This window comes from Oryctolagus cuniculus, chromosome 5 (assembly GCF_051225735.1).
Source record: "Oryctolagus cuniculus isolate XC-2025 breed Fujian yellow rabbit chromosome 5, ASM5122573v1, whole genome shotgun sequence".
Lineage (NCBI taxonomy): Eukaryota > Metazoa > Chordata > Mammalia > Lagomorpha > Leporidae > Oryctolagus > Oryctolagus cuniculus.
Window position 1 is genome coordinate 148,082,485 of NC_142871.1, and position 17,878 is coordinate 148,100,362.

The 17,878-nt window shown below is 41.3% G+C and overlaps 1 protein-coding gene across 11 annotated transcripts in view; it reads left to right on the forward strand.

Moving 5' to 3' along the window:
* The window catches only part of CDKAL1 (CDKAL1 threonylcarbamoyladenosine tRNA methylthiotransferase), a 731,906-nt gene that overhangs the window by 93,292 nt on the left and 620,736 nt on the right, over positions 1-17,878 (forward strand). For all 11 annotated transcript variants that reach the window (XM_008262511.5, XM_002714231.6, XM_089333341.1 and 8 more), the window contains one exon: positions 16,975-17,059. In XM_008262511.5, coding sequence (XP_008260733.1) covers positions 16,975-17,059 — 85 coding nt within the window. The remainder of the gene's footprint in view (positions 1-16,974; positions 17,060-17,878) is intronic.

Below are 17,878 nucleotides of genomic sequence, written 5' to 3' on the forward strand. Positions count from 1 at the left end.
TTGTATGAATATACAACAGTTTACCCTTTTATCTTGTGGGTAGACTTTTGGGGTGTTTCCACTTTTTGGCTATTGGGAGTGGTGCTACTACGATCATTAAGTACAACTTTTTGAGTGAACATCTTTTCATGTCTAGGATATATATGCTGCCAGATCACATGTTAATTTATATTTAACAATTTGAGGGCCTGCAGATTATATTCCAAAACAGTTCTGCCACTATTTGTTAATTGGTGTATGAGGATTCTAGTTTCTCCACATTCTTGCCAGCACATTGTCTTTTAGTTTTTCAAAGTGTAGCCATTCTAGTAGAAATAACATGGTATCTCATTGTGATTATTTTTAGTTTTTTAAAAATTTTTAACAGATTCTATGTAGTCCACAGAAGAAATTGTAAGAATAATGATAGTCTTCTTTCTCCTTCCCTATATGTAAACACATAGGCATATCTTTTTTTTATTTTTTAAAAATATTTTTTAATTTTAGCACCTACATTAAGGAGATAATTGTGATTTTGATTTGCATTTCCCTAATGGCTAAAGATATCAAATATCTTTTCATGTGCTTGTTGCCTAATTGTTTGTCTTTTGGAGAAATGTTGATTATATTATTTGTCTATGTATCATTGAATTATAAAAAGTTCTTTATATTGCCTCTAGTTTTTGTCTCTAAGCAGATTGGCACTAGAACACTTTATATTTGATGTTGTAATTAGAAAATCTATTGAAGCAAGTAATCAAAGTAAATTCTCAAGCATCTACAATAAAATTTAAAACTGAACAGTAGATTTAGAGTGAGAGGATATTAGCATTGATTTAGAAAGGTGGTATCATTAATGCTGTCCACAGATAAAATTCTAGTTAAGTGATCTCAGCTGTTTTACTAAGATGGTTCTCCCTGTGATGGCAATATTAGTGATAATAAATACTCACTTCTCTGAGAAGTCCCCAGCATTTATGACAGATGAGTTGGAATTTTTAATAGTTCTTCTTTTCCAAATAGTCTTTTCAGGCTTCATTCTACTTTCTCTTTATGGCTTCTTAGTCTTTGTCTCACACTGATAAAACATACGTATAATTTTGGACAGTATAACACTGTCATTTGATGGTACTTCGTATTTGTCAACTGATTCAACATATGTAAGTATATGGCTGGCTGATTTTATTTCTGGTCATTTTCAAAATATCTAGCATAGGTATGGCATGAGCTCTATCAAATCAGAATGGGGATTGGACTTAAATTTTTTTTGCCTTCATTAGATCTTTGATATTAAATTTTTTTACAGTGTGAAATCTATCAAGCCTATGACTACTAATCCAGTGCTTTATTTTTGATCTGAATCGTTCCTGTCTTGGCAATTTCCTATTGGTTTTCTTTCTAATTACCAATTTGGTAATAGTTTTGAGACAGAGTGCTTGCTAGGTCAAACTCCAGAATGGTACTTGTTATACAGAAAATCTAAGGGTCCTTTCAAGGAGATGCTCCTGGTATTCCAGAATTGTTGCTGATCCTGGAAATGCACATTCTGAGCTGATGACTCAAGTTTTTGATTTTTGCTGAACAACTGCAGGTTGTTTATAATCTGAATGGAAACCAGATGTTTTGGCAGTGACCTAGTCAGTGGTTTTCTCTTGTTTGTTAAGATTTGCTCCTTGGCTAAATAGAAATCTTTTCAGTGTATCACTTCTAAAATATTTAAATAAGGAAGGAAACTTTCGATGGAATATAATATTTAAGGGTACAATCGTATTTTTTAAAAAAACAATTCTTTATTTTTCTGTGTGTGGTAATTTCTCAGCAATGAATGACTTACTTTCTCTCTCATCAAAACATATGTGCACTTCGCTGCCAATTATATGTATCGTGTCCATCCAGATTTAAATTATGCAGATGAATAGATTACCCATGAGCATTAAGACAGCTCTGGCTTGCCTTTGGTTTGCTGGTCATATTCTGAGTTGCCTCAGTGGGAACAACAGGGAGCCGGAAGATTATTGCAGTGGTCTAGATGTCACATGATGCCTTGTGCTATGGTGGTGGCAGGTGAAGATGTACTTCACATCCTTGTGTGTGTAGAACCCATTGGGAGTTGTGGGCTTTGCTGTGGTAGGTTGTGAGGGAAAGGAATGATGAAAAATGGCTCCAGGTTTCTGTTTTTACCATTTGGGTAGATGGGCCATTTATGGAGCTGGGGAAGACTGGAGGAGGTGAGGATTAGTTGTCTGCCTGTCAGGTCTCACATCTAATTCATTGACCTTGGCTGTCATATTCTGAGTGACGTGGAAGTGCATTTCCCTTTTGACTTCTGTGAATAGATCTGGGCGATAGCAGATACTGATGGAAGACAGGAGGTAGGCACTGGGAGAGGTGGGGTATTTTCTTCACTCTCTTTTTTGCTCTGGCTGGTATCTGGGAAGTGACAGCTTGCTTCTGTGGCTTCCGCTCCTGTCAGACAGCTCCTCCCTTTGTTGTCAAGCCCTCCATGGGCAGCCCTCGCCACAGATCCCAGCCTCTGGGCTCTTGGAATAGCATGTCTGATAGTAGGGTCTCTCCCACCTGTGGGCTGCTGGTGGCTTCCTGCAGGGAAGGCAGAAGAAAGGTTCTTGATCCTCCCAGAGCTTCTGACTGAGTCTGAAATCAAGCTGACAAAGACAAGAAAACGTACAGATTTTTTTAATGTAAAACCCAAAATTGGTAAAGACTCAAAGAAACATTTAAGCCTTTTCTGTAATAGTTTTGAGGAAGAGTGAAAGGGTTGTAGACAAATAGGATAGGGTGGGAAAAGAGTAAGCTTTAAGAGGGAATCTAGCAAGGCCTGTGTGTTTGTGTTCTTCTCTCTTCTTCTTTCCTGCAAGTGTAGGGAGTGTGCATCACACATGGGGGTCTCAAGATCTGCTTCAGGGGAAGATCAGAAAATTCCTTCCAGAGTTCATGACTGGCTTCAGGGGAGAATGTAGGGGATCAAAGAGACTTCTGTGACTCTCAGATTCCTTCAGCTTGAAATTCTTAGTATACCAAGGGGCTGTACTTTGGGGTAGTGTGTTCTGAACCCTGTCACTGTTGTTATACATCTTGGACTTGCTTCACTAGTCCTCCTTTTCAGATCTTGCCTCTTTCATCAGCCATGCCAAATGCATTTCTGTATTAATGGTTCTCTGTTTAGGACTCAGAATGGTTTCTGTTTTTCTAACTAGAACCTGATGAATACGTGGCTGAAAACTTGAGAGTTCAATTTTGGGAATGATTTGTGTGAAGTTTAATATTTATGTGATGGTTTCAATGTAGATGTTATTAGCGGAGCTGGATCGCAAGCTCAGGTGCGTGTCTGAACTGGATGGGAATATAAATTTGAATATCATCTCAGCCTGAGGGTGATATTCAAAACCATGGGAGGAATGGATGTGATCATCTAGCGAATAAAAGAGAGGAAACCCAAATCTAGGTCCTAAGGAACTCCAATTTTGAGGGGAGTGAGGTGGTAAGACAGTATCTCCCACAGTAGAAAGGTCAAGGAGGTAAGAGGTAAAATGAGAAAGTGACACTGTTGATTTCATAAAGAAAGGGTTGTTCACATGCATTGTGCATTTTGCCAAATGTCTGTGTTGTTTCATATCAGTTACATTGGGTAGCATCAGGGAAATGGTGAATGGTTGGAGGTTGTTGCCATAATGAAGCAGTAGAAGAATGAATGGGAGATAATAGAGTGTAGCTGTACATAGAGGCAGGTTTTTTTTTTTTTTTTTTTTTTTTTTGACAGAGTTAGAGAGAGAGCCCGAGAGAAAGGTCTTCCTTCCATTGGTTCACTGCCCAAGTGGCTGCTACGGGTGGAACTATGCCAGTCCGAAGCCAGGAGCTAGGTGCTTCCTCCTGGTGTCCCATGCGGGTGCAGGAGCCCAAGCACTTGGGCCATCCTCTACTGCCTTCCTGGGCCATAGCAGAGAGCTGGACTGGAAGAGGAGCAACCGGGACTAGAACCCGGTACCCATATGGGATGCTGGCCCCCAGTTTATTTTTGTTTTTTTTTTTTAAAGATGTTTCACAATGGTGGGGGGAACAAAATGGAGAGATACCAGGAAGGCATATTAAACAAGTGACAGTTTTATGATTGTTTTTACCTTTAAATATTTAATTTTTTTGAGTAGGCTTAAAATGAAAATAAAAGTTATACAAATAAAAGTCTTTGTCCTATCTGCCATCAGTCTTATCCCATTCCTTTCCCCCAGTTCCAGCATTTAGCCACAACTGTTGGTTTCTGGACTACGCCATCACATTTGTTAAAAAAAAAATTATTAGGCCGGCGCCGCGGCTCACTTGCCTAATCCTCCGCCTTGCGGCGCCAGCACACCGGGTTCTAGTCCTGGTCGGGGCGCCGGATTCTGCCCCGGTTGCCCCTCTTCCAGGCCAGCTCTCTGCTGTGGCCCGGGAGTGCAGTGGAGGATGGCCCAAGTGCTTGGGCCCTGCACCCCATGGGAGACCAGGATAAGTACCTGGCTCCTGCCATCAGATCAGCGTGGTGCGCTGGCTGCGGTGGCCATTGGAGGGTGAACCAACGGCGAAGGAAGACCTTTCTCTCTGTCTCTCTCTCTCACTGTCCACTCTGCCTGTCAAAAAAAAAAAAAAAAAAAAAAAAATAGAGAGTGAGCTCCTATTTGCCCTCAGTGGTTGCATGGCCTCGAGCTCAATCCTGGTCTCTCACAAGGGTGAGAGGTATTCTACTGCTTGAGCCATCACTACAGCCTTCCAGGGTCTTCATTAGCTAGAATCAGGAGCTGGAACAAGGATTCGAACTCAGGTAGTCCAGGATGGGATGAGAGTGTCTTAACCGCTAAGCCAAATGCCTGCTCATCCTCAGGTTGTTTTTTGTTTTTTGTTTTTTGTTTTTTTTAATGCAAGTACAGGGAAATGTAATTTTGTTTTCTAGATTTCCCCCTTTTAGTACCCTAAAGGTAGCTTCCTGTGTATACTTTTTAGTGTCTTATTCTTGGAACAGTGTGTCTTGGAGGTCCTTCTTAATAGGGAGATATTGTTTCACTCTTCTTTTGTGAGGAGCTTTATAGATAAATCCACTTTGAAGGTACTGAAATGTCTTTAACCAGTCACCTTTTACCAACAGTGCTGTCATAAATAACCTTGCACATGTGCGAATAAGTTTGTAGTGGTAGGCTCTGTTTTTAGAAGCAGGTCTGCCAGGTCAGAAGACATGCATTTCCTGTTTCGTTGGATGTTTTCAAATTGCCTCTGTGGTTGGTGGTCTACTTTCTGATCCCACCAGCAGTGTGTGAGAATACCTGTTTGCTCCCAACTACATCATTATAGCATGCAGTCAAACCTCTGGAGTCTTGACAATCTTCAAAGTGTGAAAAAATGGTGCATTTGATTCCTTTAAATTTATTGCAGTCTTATTTTTCACTTACTTTGCTAAGAATGAGGCAGAAAATATTTTTTACATGTTTAAGAGTTATATTTGTGTATCCATTTTGTGAACTCTGATTTTATGTTTTGCAAAATTTTTTTTTGCTTGTTAGATTTGGTTATCTTGTTTTTGAGTTGTCTGTATTAGGCCCGAGGACTTCAAGGCTCAGCATGGCAGGAGCATGGCCTGTGAGAGGGGCATGGTGGGCAGTGCTTTGAAGGGGTGGTGGCCTGGTTGTGAAGAGCCCTGTGCAGCCTCTCTGGGTATGTGTAACGGCTCTTGGTTTATACAACTTATTTCCCATGTAGAAGTAGATATCCTATTTGGGATTCCTCAGCTGTAGTAATTTCTGAAATAATTGTGTGTCAGGATCAGCAGAGCGATTTGATTTGGAATGAGGACAGGGAATATTAGCAATTTTCTTTTTTTTTTTTTTGCACAGTGAGTGAAAGGTCTGCCTTGCACTCTGAATTTGATTACGACCAGGACTTCTTAGCTATGTAATTAATTTTCAATAGCCATTGGTAGAGCTTTGCCAGCTATTATTTTCCATTTAAAAGAAAAAAAAATGTTCTTTTTCCTTCCTTCAGTAAATAGAGTTCAAGCTGACCCTGGGTTTCTTCATCCTATTTCTGTGAAGTGCTCACCAGGACTATTTTAAAAGAACAAACTCATTATACAAGTAATGGCCGAGAATAAGTGCTCCTCTCAGGAGCAGCAATGTTCCCTGTCCCTCAGGAGCTTGCCATATCGTCACCAATACGGGAAGGCCTATGCCAGTTCTCACAGAGTCTTTCAGGCCCCAGTCAGTAGCTTGTCTGTCTGTCTGTCTTTCCTTCCTCCTCTTCCCCTTCTCTCCTCCTCCTTTCCACTCCCTGCCTCTCTTCTTCCCCCTCTTCCTCTCACTGATCAGCCCTTGTTAGCTAAAGGTGAATATTTTGTCATCAGTCACTTTCCTTACTTTCAGAAAGCCGATGTGTGGATGCTGTACGTATCCACTTCTTGTAAACCATAATAAATGAAATGGAGAAGAAAATACTAAATCCATTAGCTCAAATTGTTATTTCATCTTACTGGTTTTTAAAAGTTATTTTTCCAGATGCATCTTGAGGTTCTTTTATATTCTCTTACTAAAGCATCTTCTAGTCTCTTAAGTGTTTAGTAGGCACTCGGTGATTTGTGTTAATAAATAAACTCCCTGGGTATGACTAAGTATAATGGACTTGTCTTCCAGAGTTCTGTATTAAACTCTCAAAAAATGTTTGGTCCAAAACAATCACCACTACCACCACCACCCTCCTTCTGTTCTTAGTGATCTTTCATTTGTGTCAGCCTACTTACCTTCTTAATTTCAGCCTATGAATAGGCCTTTATTGTCGTATGACACTCCCCTGGTTGAATTTCAAATGGAACAGTTGTGTAAGATAAATGTTTTGTTCTCCTGAGTGTATTGATGGGAGCCTGCAGGGGGAAGGGGAGACTGGTTGTGGTAAGAATGTGCCTGTGCTTAGGGGTAATAATGCTGCATTCACTGGTAATTCTCCCTTGACTTCTGTGGCTCCTACTGATGACAGAAGGCCAAGAGCTGACATGCTCAAGATCTTGGAAATTTTGGGAATAGCAAAACAGCCATTTATGAAGCTTGATTAGTTGTCTTTTTGAAAATGAGGTGATGCACCCTGAAGGCGTGTAATACCTTTTGATTTTGTTTGTGTTATTTCTGATCAAGAGGCAAAGCATCATTAACAGGCATGCTGATTCCCTAAATTCAGTCTCTGGAGTCAGTTTGTCTGGATTTATAATCCTGGTCCACCTTCTTACTGTGTGCTTTCAGGCAAGTGACTTTTCCTTTCTAAGCTTTAGATTCCTCTTCTGTAAAACTGGAATAAAAAGGAACCCACCTCAAATTGGGAGGATTACATGAAAAAAAAAATGCATCTGACATGCCTGGCTCATTGTTGGAAACATAATATGTACTCAGCGATGCTGGCCATTGCCCTTAATACCAGTTAGATTGTTATGACCTTAGATTTAAAAATAATGTCTTGTGTATGTAGAGGAATAGTTTGGTGAGTAAGTGTGTCTGTATTAAAACAAATAATAGTTTGTCCTCTGTCCTCGTACTTGTCGTGGGTGCCTTGTTAATGGCCGTCATTTTCTTGGTTCCTTGAGCACAGAAGCTATTAATGAGATGAAAAGCATCCCTCAGAAAATGTGCATCAGGGTCACTGTTGTCAGATGGATCCCAGCAGCAAAATAGTGTGTATGTCTTCACCTTAAAGTGAAAGGAAGCTGCTGATTCTACATCTATGGGAAAGGAAACATATACATGTATATATATATATATATAAGTTTTTCTGTATTACATATCATATATTTAATTAGTTTAAGGACAAAAAGGTGATGTATGCTTTCAGCAATTCAAACAATATAGATGGGTAAAAATTAAAAATTCATCTGTCACATTTTAGGATCAAGTTGTAAAGAAATACAGCTTTAGTGCTGTATTTATTTATTTGAGAGACAGAATATCAGAGAAAGGGAGAAGGAGAGGAAAAGAAAGAGATCTCTCAGTCTCTGTTTACTCCTTAAATGCTTGAAAGGCCAGGACTGGGCTGGCAAAAGCCAGAGCCAGGAGCTCAGTTGAAGTGTCCTGTGTGGGAGCAGGAACAAAACTACTTGAGCCCTCCTGGTGCCTCTCAGGATTTTCATTAATAGGAAGCTGGAATTGGGAGCTAGAGGTGGCAGTGGAACCTATACCTTCCAATAAAAGGCACTGGTGCCTTGACATGCCTGATCCCGTGAACTTTTGAAATATCCTCATATATTCTCCACCTTGCTTTGTTTCATCTGATGACCTAATAGAAATTATCACTTAAGGTTTTATCTTGCCTTTCAAGTACTTCCATCACATTTCAGCTGCAGTATCATAATTTATTTAACCAAACTTCCCTATAGGATAAATAGGCTTTCCAGGTTTGGTTGCCTTGTCAATAATCTTCAGTGAGAACTTTCTGTTTATGTGTGTATATGGATGTGTGCGTGTGTGTGTGTGTGTGTATTCATATATATTGAGTGTGTTGCAAATATATTGAAAGCATGTTCAGGAGATGTTCCTGTAGTCATGTTAACATTAGATAGCCATTTTTTTTTTTTTTAAGATTTATTTGAGAGAGAGAGAGAGAGAGAAGGAGAGAGAGAGATAGAGATAAGTCTTCTCTCTGCTGGTTCACTCTCCAAATGGCCACATGGCCAGAGCTGGGCTGGTCTGAAGCCAGGAGCTAGAGCTTCCGGGTCCCCCACGTGGGTGCACTTGGGTCATCCTCCACTGCCTTTCCAGGCATACTAGCAGAGAGCTGGATTGGAAGTGGAACAGCTGGGACTCAAAACGGTACACAATATGGAATGCAGGGCTACAGGTGGTGGCTTTACCCACTACACCACAGCGCCGGCCCCATAAATAGCCATTCTTTCCTTGCCTTCATAGATCTGTATCAGTGTGGGTGGTTACCAGCAGAGTAAAAGATGCCAGTTTTCCCATTCCTTTGCTTGTACTAGGTAGCATCACACTTATTACTGTTTTTCTAATTCAGTGTGGGAATACATTATTTTATTTACATTTTGTAAAAAGATTTATTTATTTATTCGAAAGGCAGAGTTACAAAGAGAGAGGGAGAGACAGATTTTCCATCTGTTGGTTCACTCCCCAAATGGCCTCAACAGTTGGGGCTGGGCCAGGCCGATGCCAGGAGCCAGAAGTTTCATCTGGGTCTCCCATGTGGGTGACAGAGGCTCAAGCACTTGGTCCATCTTGTGCTGCTATCCCAGGTGTGATAGTGGGGATCTGGATTGGAAGTGGAACGTCTAGTACTTGACCCATTCCTACAGAGGACTCCAGCATTGCAGGTGGTGGCTTAATCCACTGCACCACAATGCCAGCTCCTCATTTTGCATTTTAAAAATTGAGATCAATGTATATTGAGATGTATTCCTAACAGATCACAGATCTAAGTGCAAAAACATATGCATATTAGAAGAAAATGTGGTGAATTCCTTAGTAATCTGGGAGTAGAGGAGGTATTCCAATTAGGACTGAAAACCCAAAGGCAATAAAAGATTAATAAATTTGTATTTTAAAAATAAGGTATGAAGAAACTTACAAAAAAGAAAACAACAGACACAGAATAATATTGCAACTTCTCTGATAGATACACAATTAATATCCTCTGTTGTCTGTATGTATAAATCAATTAAACTTGAGCTGAGGGACAGATATTGTGGTGCAGCAGGTGAAGCTGCCACTTACAATGCCTGTATCCCTTGTTGGAGTGCCAGTTTGAGTCCAGGCTACTGTGTCTCCAATCCAGCTCTATTTTGCATCCTGGAGGCAGCAGATGATGGCTGAAGTACTTGGGCCACTGCCAACCCTTGTGGGAGACTCAGATGGAGTTCTGGGTTCTTTGCTTTGGCTTAACCCAGCCCTTGCTATTGTGGACATTTTGGGGGTGAAGCAGTGGATGAAAGATTTCTTTCTTTGCCTTTATTTTAATGTTTATTTAATGAAGAAAAATAGGAAAGAATCCTATGCAGAAAGCCCTTAAACATGAACGTTGCTCAACTCACTCATAATAAGAGAGACATGCATTAAACCCTCACTAAGATCCTGTTTCTCAGTAGACTGGCAGAAGCCCAAAGATTTGATAGCACACTCTGTGGGAAAGGCTATGGATAAATGGCACTCACAGGCCTGGTTCCTGGGAGTGCAAAGTGGCACACCCCTTATGGAGGGGAATTTGACATAGAAATTTATCCTTTGACTCAACAATCTCACCTTCTTGGACTTGATTTCAAGGCTATTCTGAGAAATAAAATGATATATACACAGTGCCACTCATTGCAGCACTGTTGGTAATAGCTGAAGACTGTGAATAATCATCTTGAAGTCGAAACTGCATCTGGCTAGCTCGAGGTTTGCAGGCTTCCAGACCAGACCTGATATATCGGCTCTGGTATTGTCAACATGTGGTTTATATGCAGATGATATTTATTTTTTATTTTTAAAACAATTTATGTATTTATTTGAAAGGCAGAGTTGCAAAGAGTGAGAGGGAGAGATTGACTTCTATCCACTGGTTCACTCCCCAAATGATTGTAACAGCCAGGGCTTCTTTGGGGCCTCCCACATGGGTGGCAGGGAGGGGCCCAGGCATTTGCGCCATCTTCTGTTGCTTTCACAGGCACATCAGCAGGGAGCTGGATCAGAAGTGGAGCAGCTTGGACTGGGACCAGTGCCCATAAGGGGTGTCAGCATTGCAGGCAGTGGCTTAACTCAATACATCACAACCCTGGGCCCCTGCAGATGATTTGTAGATGTGTACAGACATTTTCAGTGCCCTAGGCTACATATCAAAGTGGTAGAATTCATCCTGGGTCCTCTCCATGTCTGTGGTTGCAAGTGTGGTGCCTTCCTACTGCTTCTCCTTGCCTTAGTCCATTCTCGCCCACCTACCTAGTCCTTATTTCCCCACATACTCTTCAATATTGTCTTTCCTTCCAAGGTACCAGAGAACCTGCCGTGAGTGCCCTGAGTAAGACAACACTGAAGGCTTTAACTTTCTCCTAGCTGATACTTTCTCCAAAAACCAGAATCATTTGTAGGCATTAGTATGTTTGGACATCTGTTTCATTTTGGGCAAAAGATTCTTTTTTTTCCTTTTCCTTTTCCTTTTCTCCTTCCTTCCTTCCTTCCTGCCTGCCTGCCTTCCTGCCTTCCTGCCTTCCTGCCTTCCTGCCTTCCAGCCTTCCACAGGCAGAGTGGACAGTAAGAGAGAGAGACAGAAAGGTCTTCCTTTTGCCCTTGGTTCACCCTTCAATGGCCACCGCAGCCGGTGCACCACGCTGATCCGATGGCAGGAGCCAGGTACTTCTCCTGGTCTCCCATGGGGTGCAGGACCCAAGCACTTGGGCCATCCTCCACTGCACTCCCTGGCCACAGCAGAGAGCTGGCCTGGAAGAGGGGCAACCGGGACAGAATCTGGCGCCCTGACCAGGACTAGAACCCGGTGTGCCGGCGCCACAAGGTGGAGGATTAGCTTAGGGAGCCGCGGCACCGGCCTGGGCATAAGATTCTGGAAGGAAGAATTCTCATATTCTTTGGTTATTCTGGATGTTTGCATTCCAAGGTAGATATGCCAAACTGGCTGATTTTCCCCCTTCAGGTACATTTTTTCCATACACCTGCAATATGTCTAAAGTTGGTGAGAACGTGACAGGTACCACTCCTTTACAGGAGTTGATGACATCTTAGAATGCAGGAATTATGTTCATAAGGGGCTAATCCACATGCATTCAATCAGCATGCCTTCTTGGCCAATGGCCATATATTCAGTTTTCCTTCTTTCTCTTTGTCATGAATTTGTTTTCTGAATTACTAGTAAAAAAGGCTTGTGCTAGATAATTCTGGATTGACACAGAGCAAGCAAATACTTTGAATTGAGAAAGGCAAATAAAGTATGAAATCATCTTATTTTGTTAGCAGTGTTGACATCAGTACAGATATATTTCCTCAACTCAGTATTCAGTATAATTGATTGTTCTCTTTCTTTCTCTTTTTAAATACTTTATTCTTGAGACTTCTATTACACTATGCTCCCTAGTCTTTTTTTTCTATCTTACTGCTTTTCAATTTCTTTTTCTCATTTTAACTTCTCTACCAGACCTTGGAGTGTCCCAAGTGTTTTGTCTTCTACCTCCTGCCTCTTGTGCCTCCCTCTCCTCTCCCTTTTCCATTCTTTCTGCCCTCTAAACCCAACTCCTCTTCACTCCTTTCCTCCCTCCATGAAGTTTTTAAGGGCTGCTTTATACATTGATTTCAGTTTTTTTTTTGTTTGTTTGCAACCAAAGAAGCCTGTTTTTTAATTTCATTTTTCCACATACTTTTTGAAGTATGTTTTTATGTCCAAATGGCTGATCACTATCCACCTGGCTATTTAGTAGGAATCTCAAATGTAACATAACCAAAACAAAAACTACTATCCCCTAAATCTGTTTCTTTCCAGATTCCAATCTCAGTAGTTAGTGCCACAAACAACTGATGCTCAGGCCCAAATCCTTTCCCTGGGCTTAGGAATCCTATTTGATTCCTTCTCACATGATTCATACCTGATGTACGTAATGTAAATAACCTGATAATTCATACCTAATGTAGTAGGGCACTCCCCAGAGCCTACCTCTGAAGTGGAACCCCAGTTCCCTTCACTCTTGCATTGCTCTGATCTCAGTCCATGTTTCCATGGTTTTTGCTTGACTCACTTGTAGACCAATGTATCACCTTCCAGCTGATTTTCTTGTCTTTTTTCTCCCCCACTGCATTTACATTTGCCTCATTTTCAGGACTCTTCATGGCACTACCAGAATGGCATTCTTAAATAGAAAGGAGCTCGTGCTTGAAATACAGAGCTGACTTCCTGTTCCACTTGGAGTGAAATCCAAAGCTTTTTAGTTTGCGTGCATCACCTGGCTCTTGCCCATCTCCCTGACTTTCTCTCCCTGCTCTGCTGATGCCCACCCATGCTAGGCATGATTCCTGGCTTTTTGGGGTCCTCCTCTTACTAGAATGCTCTTCCTTCTGATCTTGGCATTGCAGATTTCTTCCTGTTGTTTGAGTCTCAAATCAGATTTTCACTTGAAAGCAAGGTTTGTTTTAATTGGCAGTCCTCCAGTTATTCTTGGTCCATTGCCTTTTTTTTTTTTTAATCATCTTCATGTCTTTGATTGGTGCTGCTTGCTTGCTTCCTCACTTTTTTTAAAAGCAGATTTATTTTTAACTTTTAAGTCAGACGATGTCTTCAAGACTTCAGACTCCTTGAGGGTAGAGACTCATTTCACAGCCGTATGTCCTATGCCTGGAATATAGCTGGGCATGTAGTCAATCCTCATCGTGGGTTTGTTATTGATCGATTCATACTTTTTATGGCGAACTGTATTTTTGGCAGTACTAAATAAGGTGTCCTAACAGAGCTGACTGAATTCAGAAATAATAAAGCATCTGTTTTCACTGGATCATTCTCTTTCAGAGTGCAGAGGTTTCCTAAGAGGCTGTGTGATTTTGTAGGCATTTTGGTAGAGCCACAGGAGTCCTGTTGATTGCAATTACTAGGTCACCAAGGGTAATACAAAGACTTTCAAAATGTTCATGGAAAATGAAATGAAAGCCTCAGCATTTTGGTGCTGCAGAAAGTCTTGGAATCCATGCAAACGAAGGGTCGCCATAAAGATTGTGGGAGTGTGTGTTATGAATAAGCTGCATAGAACAATTTTTTGGTACCCAAATTGACTTTTTTTAAAAGATTTATTTATTTATTTGAAAGTCAGGGTTATACAGAGAGAGGAGAGGCAGAGAGAGAGAGAAAGAGGTCTTCCATCCTATGGTTCACTCCCCAATCGGCCACAACGGCCAGAGCTGTGCTGATCCGAAGCCAGTAGCCAGGAGCTTCTTCTGGGTCTCCCACATGGGTGCAGGGGCCCAAGGACTTGGGCCATCTTTCACTGCTTTCCTAGGCCAAAGTAGAGAGCTGGATCGGGAGTGGAGCAGCCAAGTCTCGAACCGGCACCCATATGGGATGCTAGCACCTCAGGCCAGAGCATTAGTTAACCCTCTGTGCCACAGCACTAGCACCCCCCCCCCAATTGACTTTTAATTCCGTTTTCCCCTTTTGAAATACCCTCATGTTTGCTTTATTTTGAAGGCCAGCATTGGCGGAATTCCAGACAAAGTAGAATGATTTGCCTTATTAATTGCTTTTCTTGAGGAGGACCTAGGATTAGAGGTGTCTGACAACTTCACACTGACAAAGTAGATGCAAAGCTGGAATCTGGCCCAGATAGTTCTGCCATTAGGATGGCTTACTTGTTGGCTTTTTTGTTTATTAAAATGAATTATAATTGCTGTGTATTTTTTATTGTGAGCTAACAGACATCCATGACTTTTTCTTACTTGCACAATACCTTGCTTGTAGTATTGCTTTGTCTTTCAGAATTAAACTTTCATTCAGTAAATATTTTATACGCATCCACCATAGACCAGGCATTTTAATAAGGGCTGGGAATATAGCCATGAATAAAGAAAAAGTCTTGAATTCCTAACTATCTGAAAAAGACGCCTGTGGCTTCCCTGGAGCCTGTTTCTGAAGGTGAGTCTGGCCTTTGGAGCTTTGGGAGCTGGTGGCCGTGCCACACACAGGTCGTCACACACGTTGTCCCCATGCTGCCCTCCTCTCCTCCCTCACCTCCTCGCCCACCATTGTCCCATGACCGTGTGAATGTCCACTCTGTGCCGATCATGGTGTTAGGATTTGGACATTGAGAGTGCTAAGAACAGGCAGAAAATGAATGATTTAATACAGAATTGTAAAGTGCAAAAACATCTTGTGCTCGGTCCATTGTGGGGGCGCCCTCAGAGAAGTGGCACTGAGCAAGCCCTAAGCAGAAACTGAAGTTGAGTAGGAGTTAGCCTGGCTGCAGGGGCAGGTGGCTAGGGAGAGACGAATATTGAAGGTGGAAGTTAAGTGGCTACATTTAGACAAGTTTTGTTTTGTTTTTAAAGATTTTGTTATTTATTTGAGAGGTAGAATTAGACAGTGAGAGGGAGAGATAGATCTTTCATCTGCCCCAAATGGCTGCAATGGCTGGAGCTGGACCAATCTGAAGCCAGGAATCTAGAGCAGCTTCTGGGTCTCCCACATGGATGCAGGAACCCAAACACTTGGGCCATCTTCTACTGCCTTCCCAGGCCATTAGCAGGGGGCTGGATAGGAAGTGGAGAAGCTGGGACATGAACAGGTGTCCATATGGGATGCTGGTGCCACAGATGGAGACTTAGCCTACTGTACCACACCACCAGCCTCTAGGCAGGTTTTTATTTTATTTATTTATTTATTTGAAAGACCAAGTTACAGAGAGAGGTGGAGACACAGAGTGAGTTCTTCCATCCGCTGGTTCACTCCCCAAATGGCTGCAACAGCCAGAGCTGATCTGATCCGGAGTCAGGAGCCAGGAGTTTGTTCTGGGTGCAGGGGCCCAAAGACTTAGGCCATCTTATACTGCTTTCCGAGGCCATAGCGGAGAGTTGGATTGGAAGTGGAGCAGTTGGGACTCGAACCAGTGCCCATATGGAGTGCTGGTATTGTAGGCCAGGGCTTTAATCCGCTGTGCCACAGTGCTGGCCCCTAGACAGGTTTTTAATATCTTAAGAAGTTGTGGAAAGATTGAATGTGTTTTAGGACCAGGTTGATATTAGAGGATTGTTTTGGCAGGTGGCAGTGTGGGGAAGAATTTGGAGAGAACTAAGAGAAGGTAGATGAATTCTCATCTTTTCTGAGTTTGAGCAAAGAAGTGATGTTATCAGATTTACATTTCATAAAAGGCCTCTCTGGTTGCTGGGGGGAGATTAAGACAGTGGAGTGGGGGTTTGGCAAAGAATTGGAAGGCATATGGGGCAGTAATGATCATTTGACTGTCACCTCTGTTCTTATTGAAGTATGGTTGAAGGAGCTGCAGTTTTCATTTTTTTAAAAAAAATTATTTATTTGAAAGGCAGAGTTAGAGAGAGAGAGCGAGAGAGAGAGAGAGGTTTTCCATCCACTGCTTCATTACCCAAATGGCCGCAATGGATGGCTGGAGCTGGGCTGACCTGAAGCCAGGAGCTTCTTCTGGGTCTCCCATGTGGGTTCAGGGCCCAAGGATTGGGTCATCCTCCACTGCTTTTCCTGGCCATCACAGAGAGCCAGATTGGAAGTGGGGCAGCCAAGACTTGAACTGGTGCCCATATGGGATGCCGGCACCGCAGGTGGAGGCCCCACCCACTGTGCCACAGCGTAGGCCCCAGTTTTCAATTTTGATTTTCCTTTTTTTTAATGGTAATTTTATCAATGTATAAGATTCTTTTAGGCAAGTAAGGTATCTAAAAGGCAGGTAGAATAGTTTCACATTAGGTATTTTAAAAACTAATTTTCATACATATAGATGTGGCTTATGTGTTGCATTGGCAGTGAATTATAGTGTAACTGTGATAAAATTGTTGATAGGAATAGAAGGCTAACTTTGAGGTAAGTCATTAATTTTCAATACAAATAAGTTACAATTTGAGTAATTTCTCATGGTGAAGAATATTCTGTGTGTGCTGATACCTGTGCCTGAAAAATACACGTACATAGTTCCAAAAGGGGCAATTAATTTTGTATTCAGAGGTTAGATTAGGCCAGTTTCACTTTAGTTTTTGTCAGTTATTAAATAGTACTTTCAGGCACTGAAAAGAAAGAAAGAAGACTGCTATTCTCATTACATTTCTAATGACCAAAAAAAATCTGTATTTGTTGCTCCTGAGTATTTCTATATGATGGCCATTGCCTACTCTTTGTCTTTGACGATGTCCTTGACTGTGCACTGGCCTTCCATCCCTTGCCCTGGCATTTCCAGTGCCGTCTAGGTACCCATGGGGATATTTTTGATGACTTGATCTGATACTGACTTTTCTTTCTCCTGTTCATTTTATTTTTTTCTAGAAAATGCTTCGGATGCAGATTTATGGCTCCTGAACAGTTGTACTGTAAAAAACCCAGCTGAAGACCATTTTAGAAATTCAATTAAGTAAGTGGAAGTTGATTTTTCCCCTATTTCTGTTATCAATGTGACAGTCAGAAAAATTTACCTTTTAAAGTCTCCTAATGTCCATGCAAATATTTAGTGTGTTTCAAAAATTACGAGTTGGTCTTCTGAGATTATACTGTATTGAATTTATCTAATAAGGAGAGAGGTTTTAATGAGAACTTTTCTAACCGGTAGTTTCTTAGGATTCATTTCCTAGCTTTACTCTTGTTAGTTTTATTGTGAAGCATATTATATAAACTTGTATGCTTTCAGTATAATAAACTTAACAGCTTAATAATCACAACCCAGCACAAAAAATACAAATGCCATTGTCAAGACGATAACAGTGCCAAGTATCCCTCTTTGAATCGTGCTCCCCAAGAAGTAGGCTTCATTTTGTGAGTCATTTGTTACTATTTAAATATAAATATATATATATATATAAAAAAAGGGAAAAAACTCATGTATTTCATATGTGCAGTTTAAGAGCATAATGGTACTTTGCACCCTCCCCTCCCCTCCCTCCCTCCTTCCTTTCCTATTTTTTTTTTTTTTTTTGGCAGTGACTCACTTTCAGTTTAATTTATGGTCACGAGCTTAATCCTGCACTAAATAAAGAATTCAACAAGTCATAGGTAGAAAAACAACTGTTCCTCTGGAATATAGACAGGGAGTCATTCTGTTACTATTTTTAGAGGATTTATCTTCATTAAGTGCATCTCTAAACCATGTTGTTTAGTTTAGCCCTGTTTGGACTTTACGTATTGGGAATATACTGTGTGTTCTTCTGAGATTTGCTCTTTTCCTCAGCATCTATCC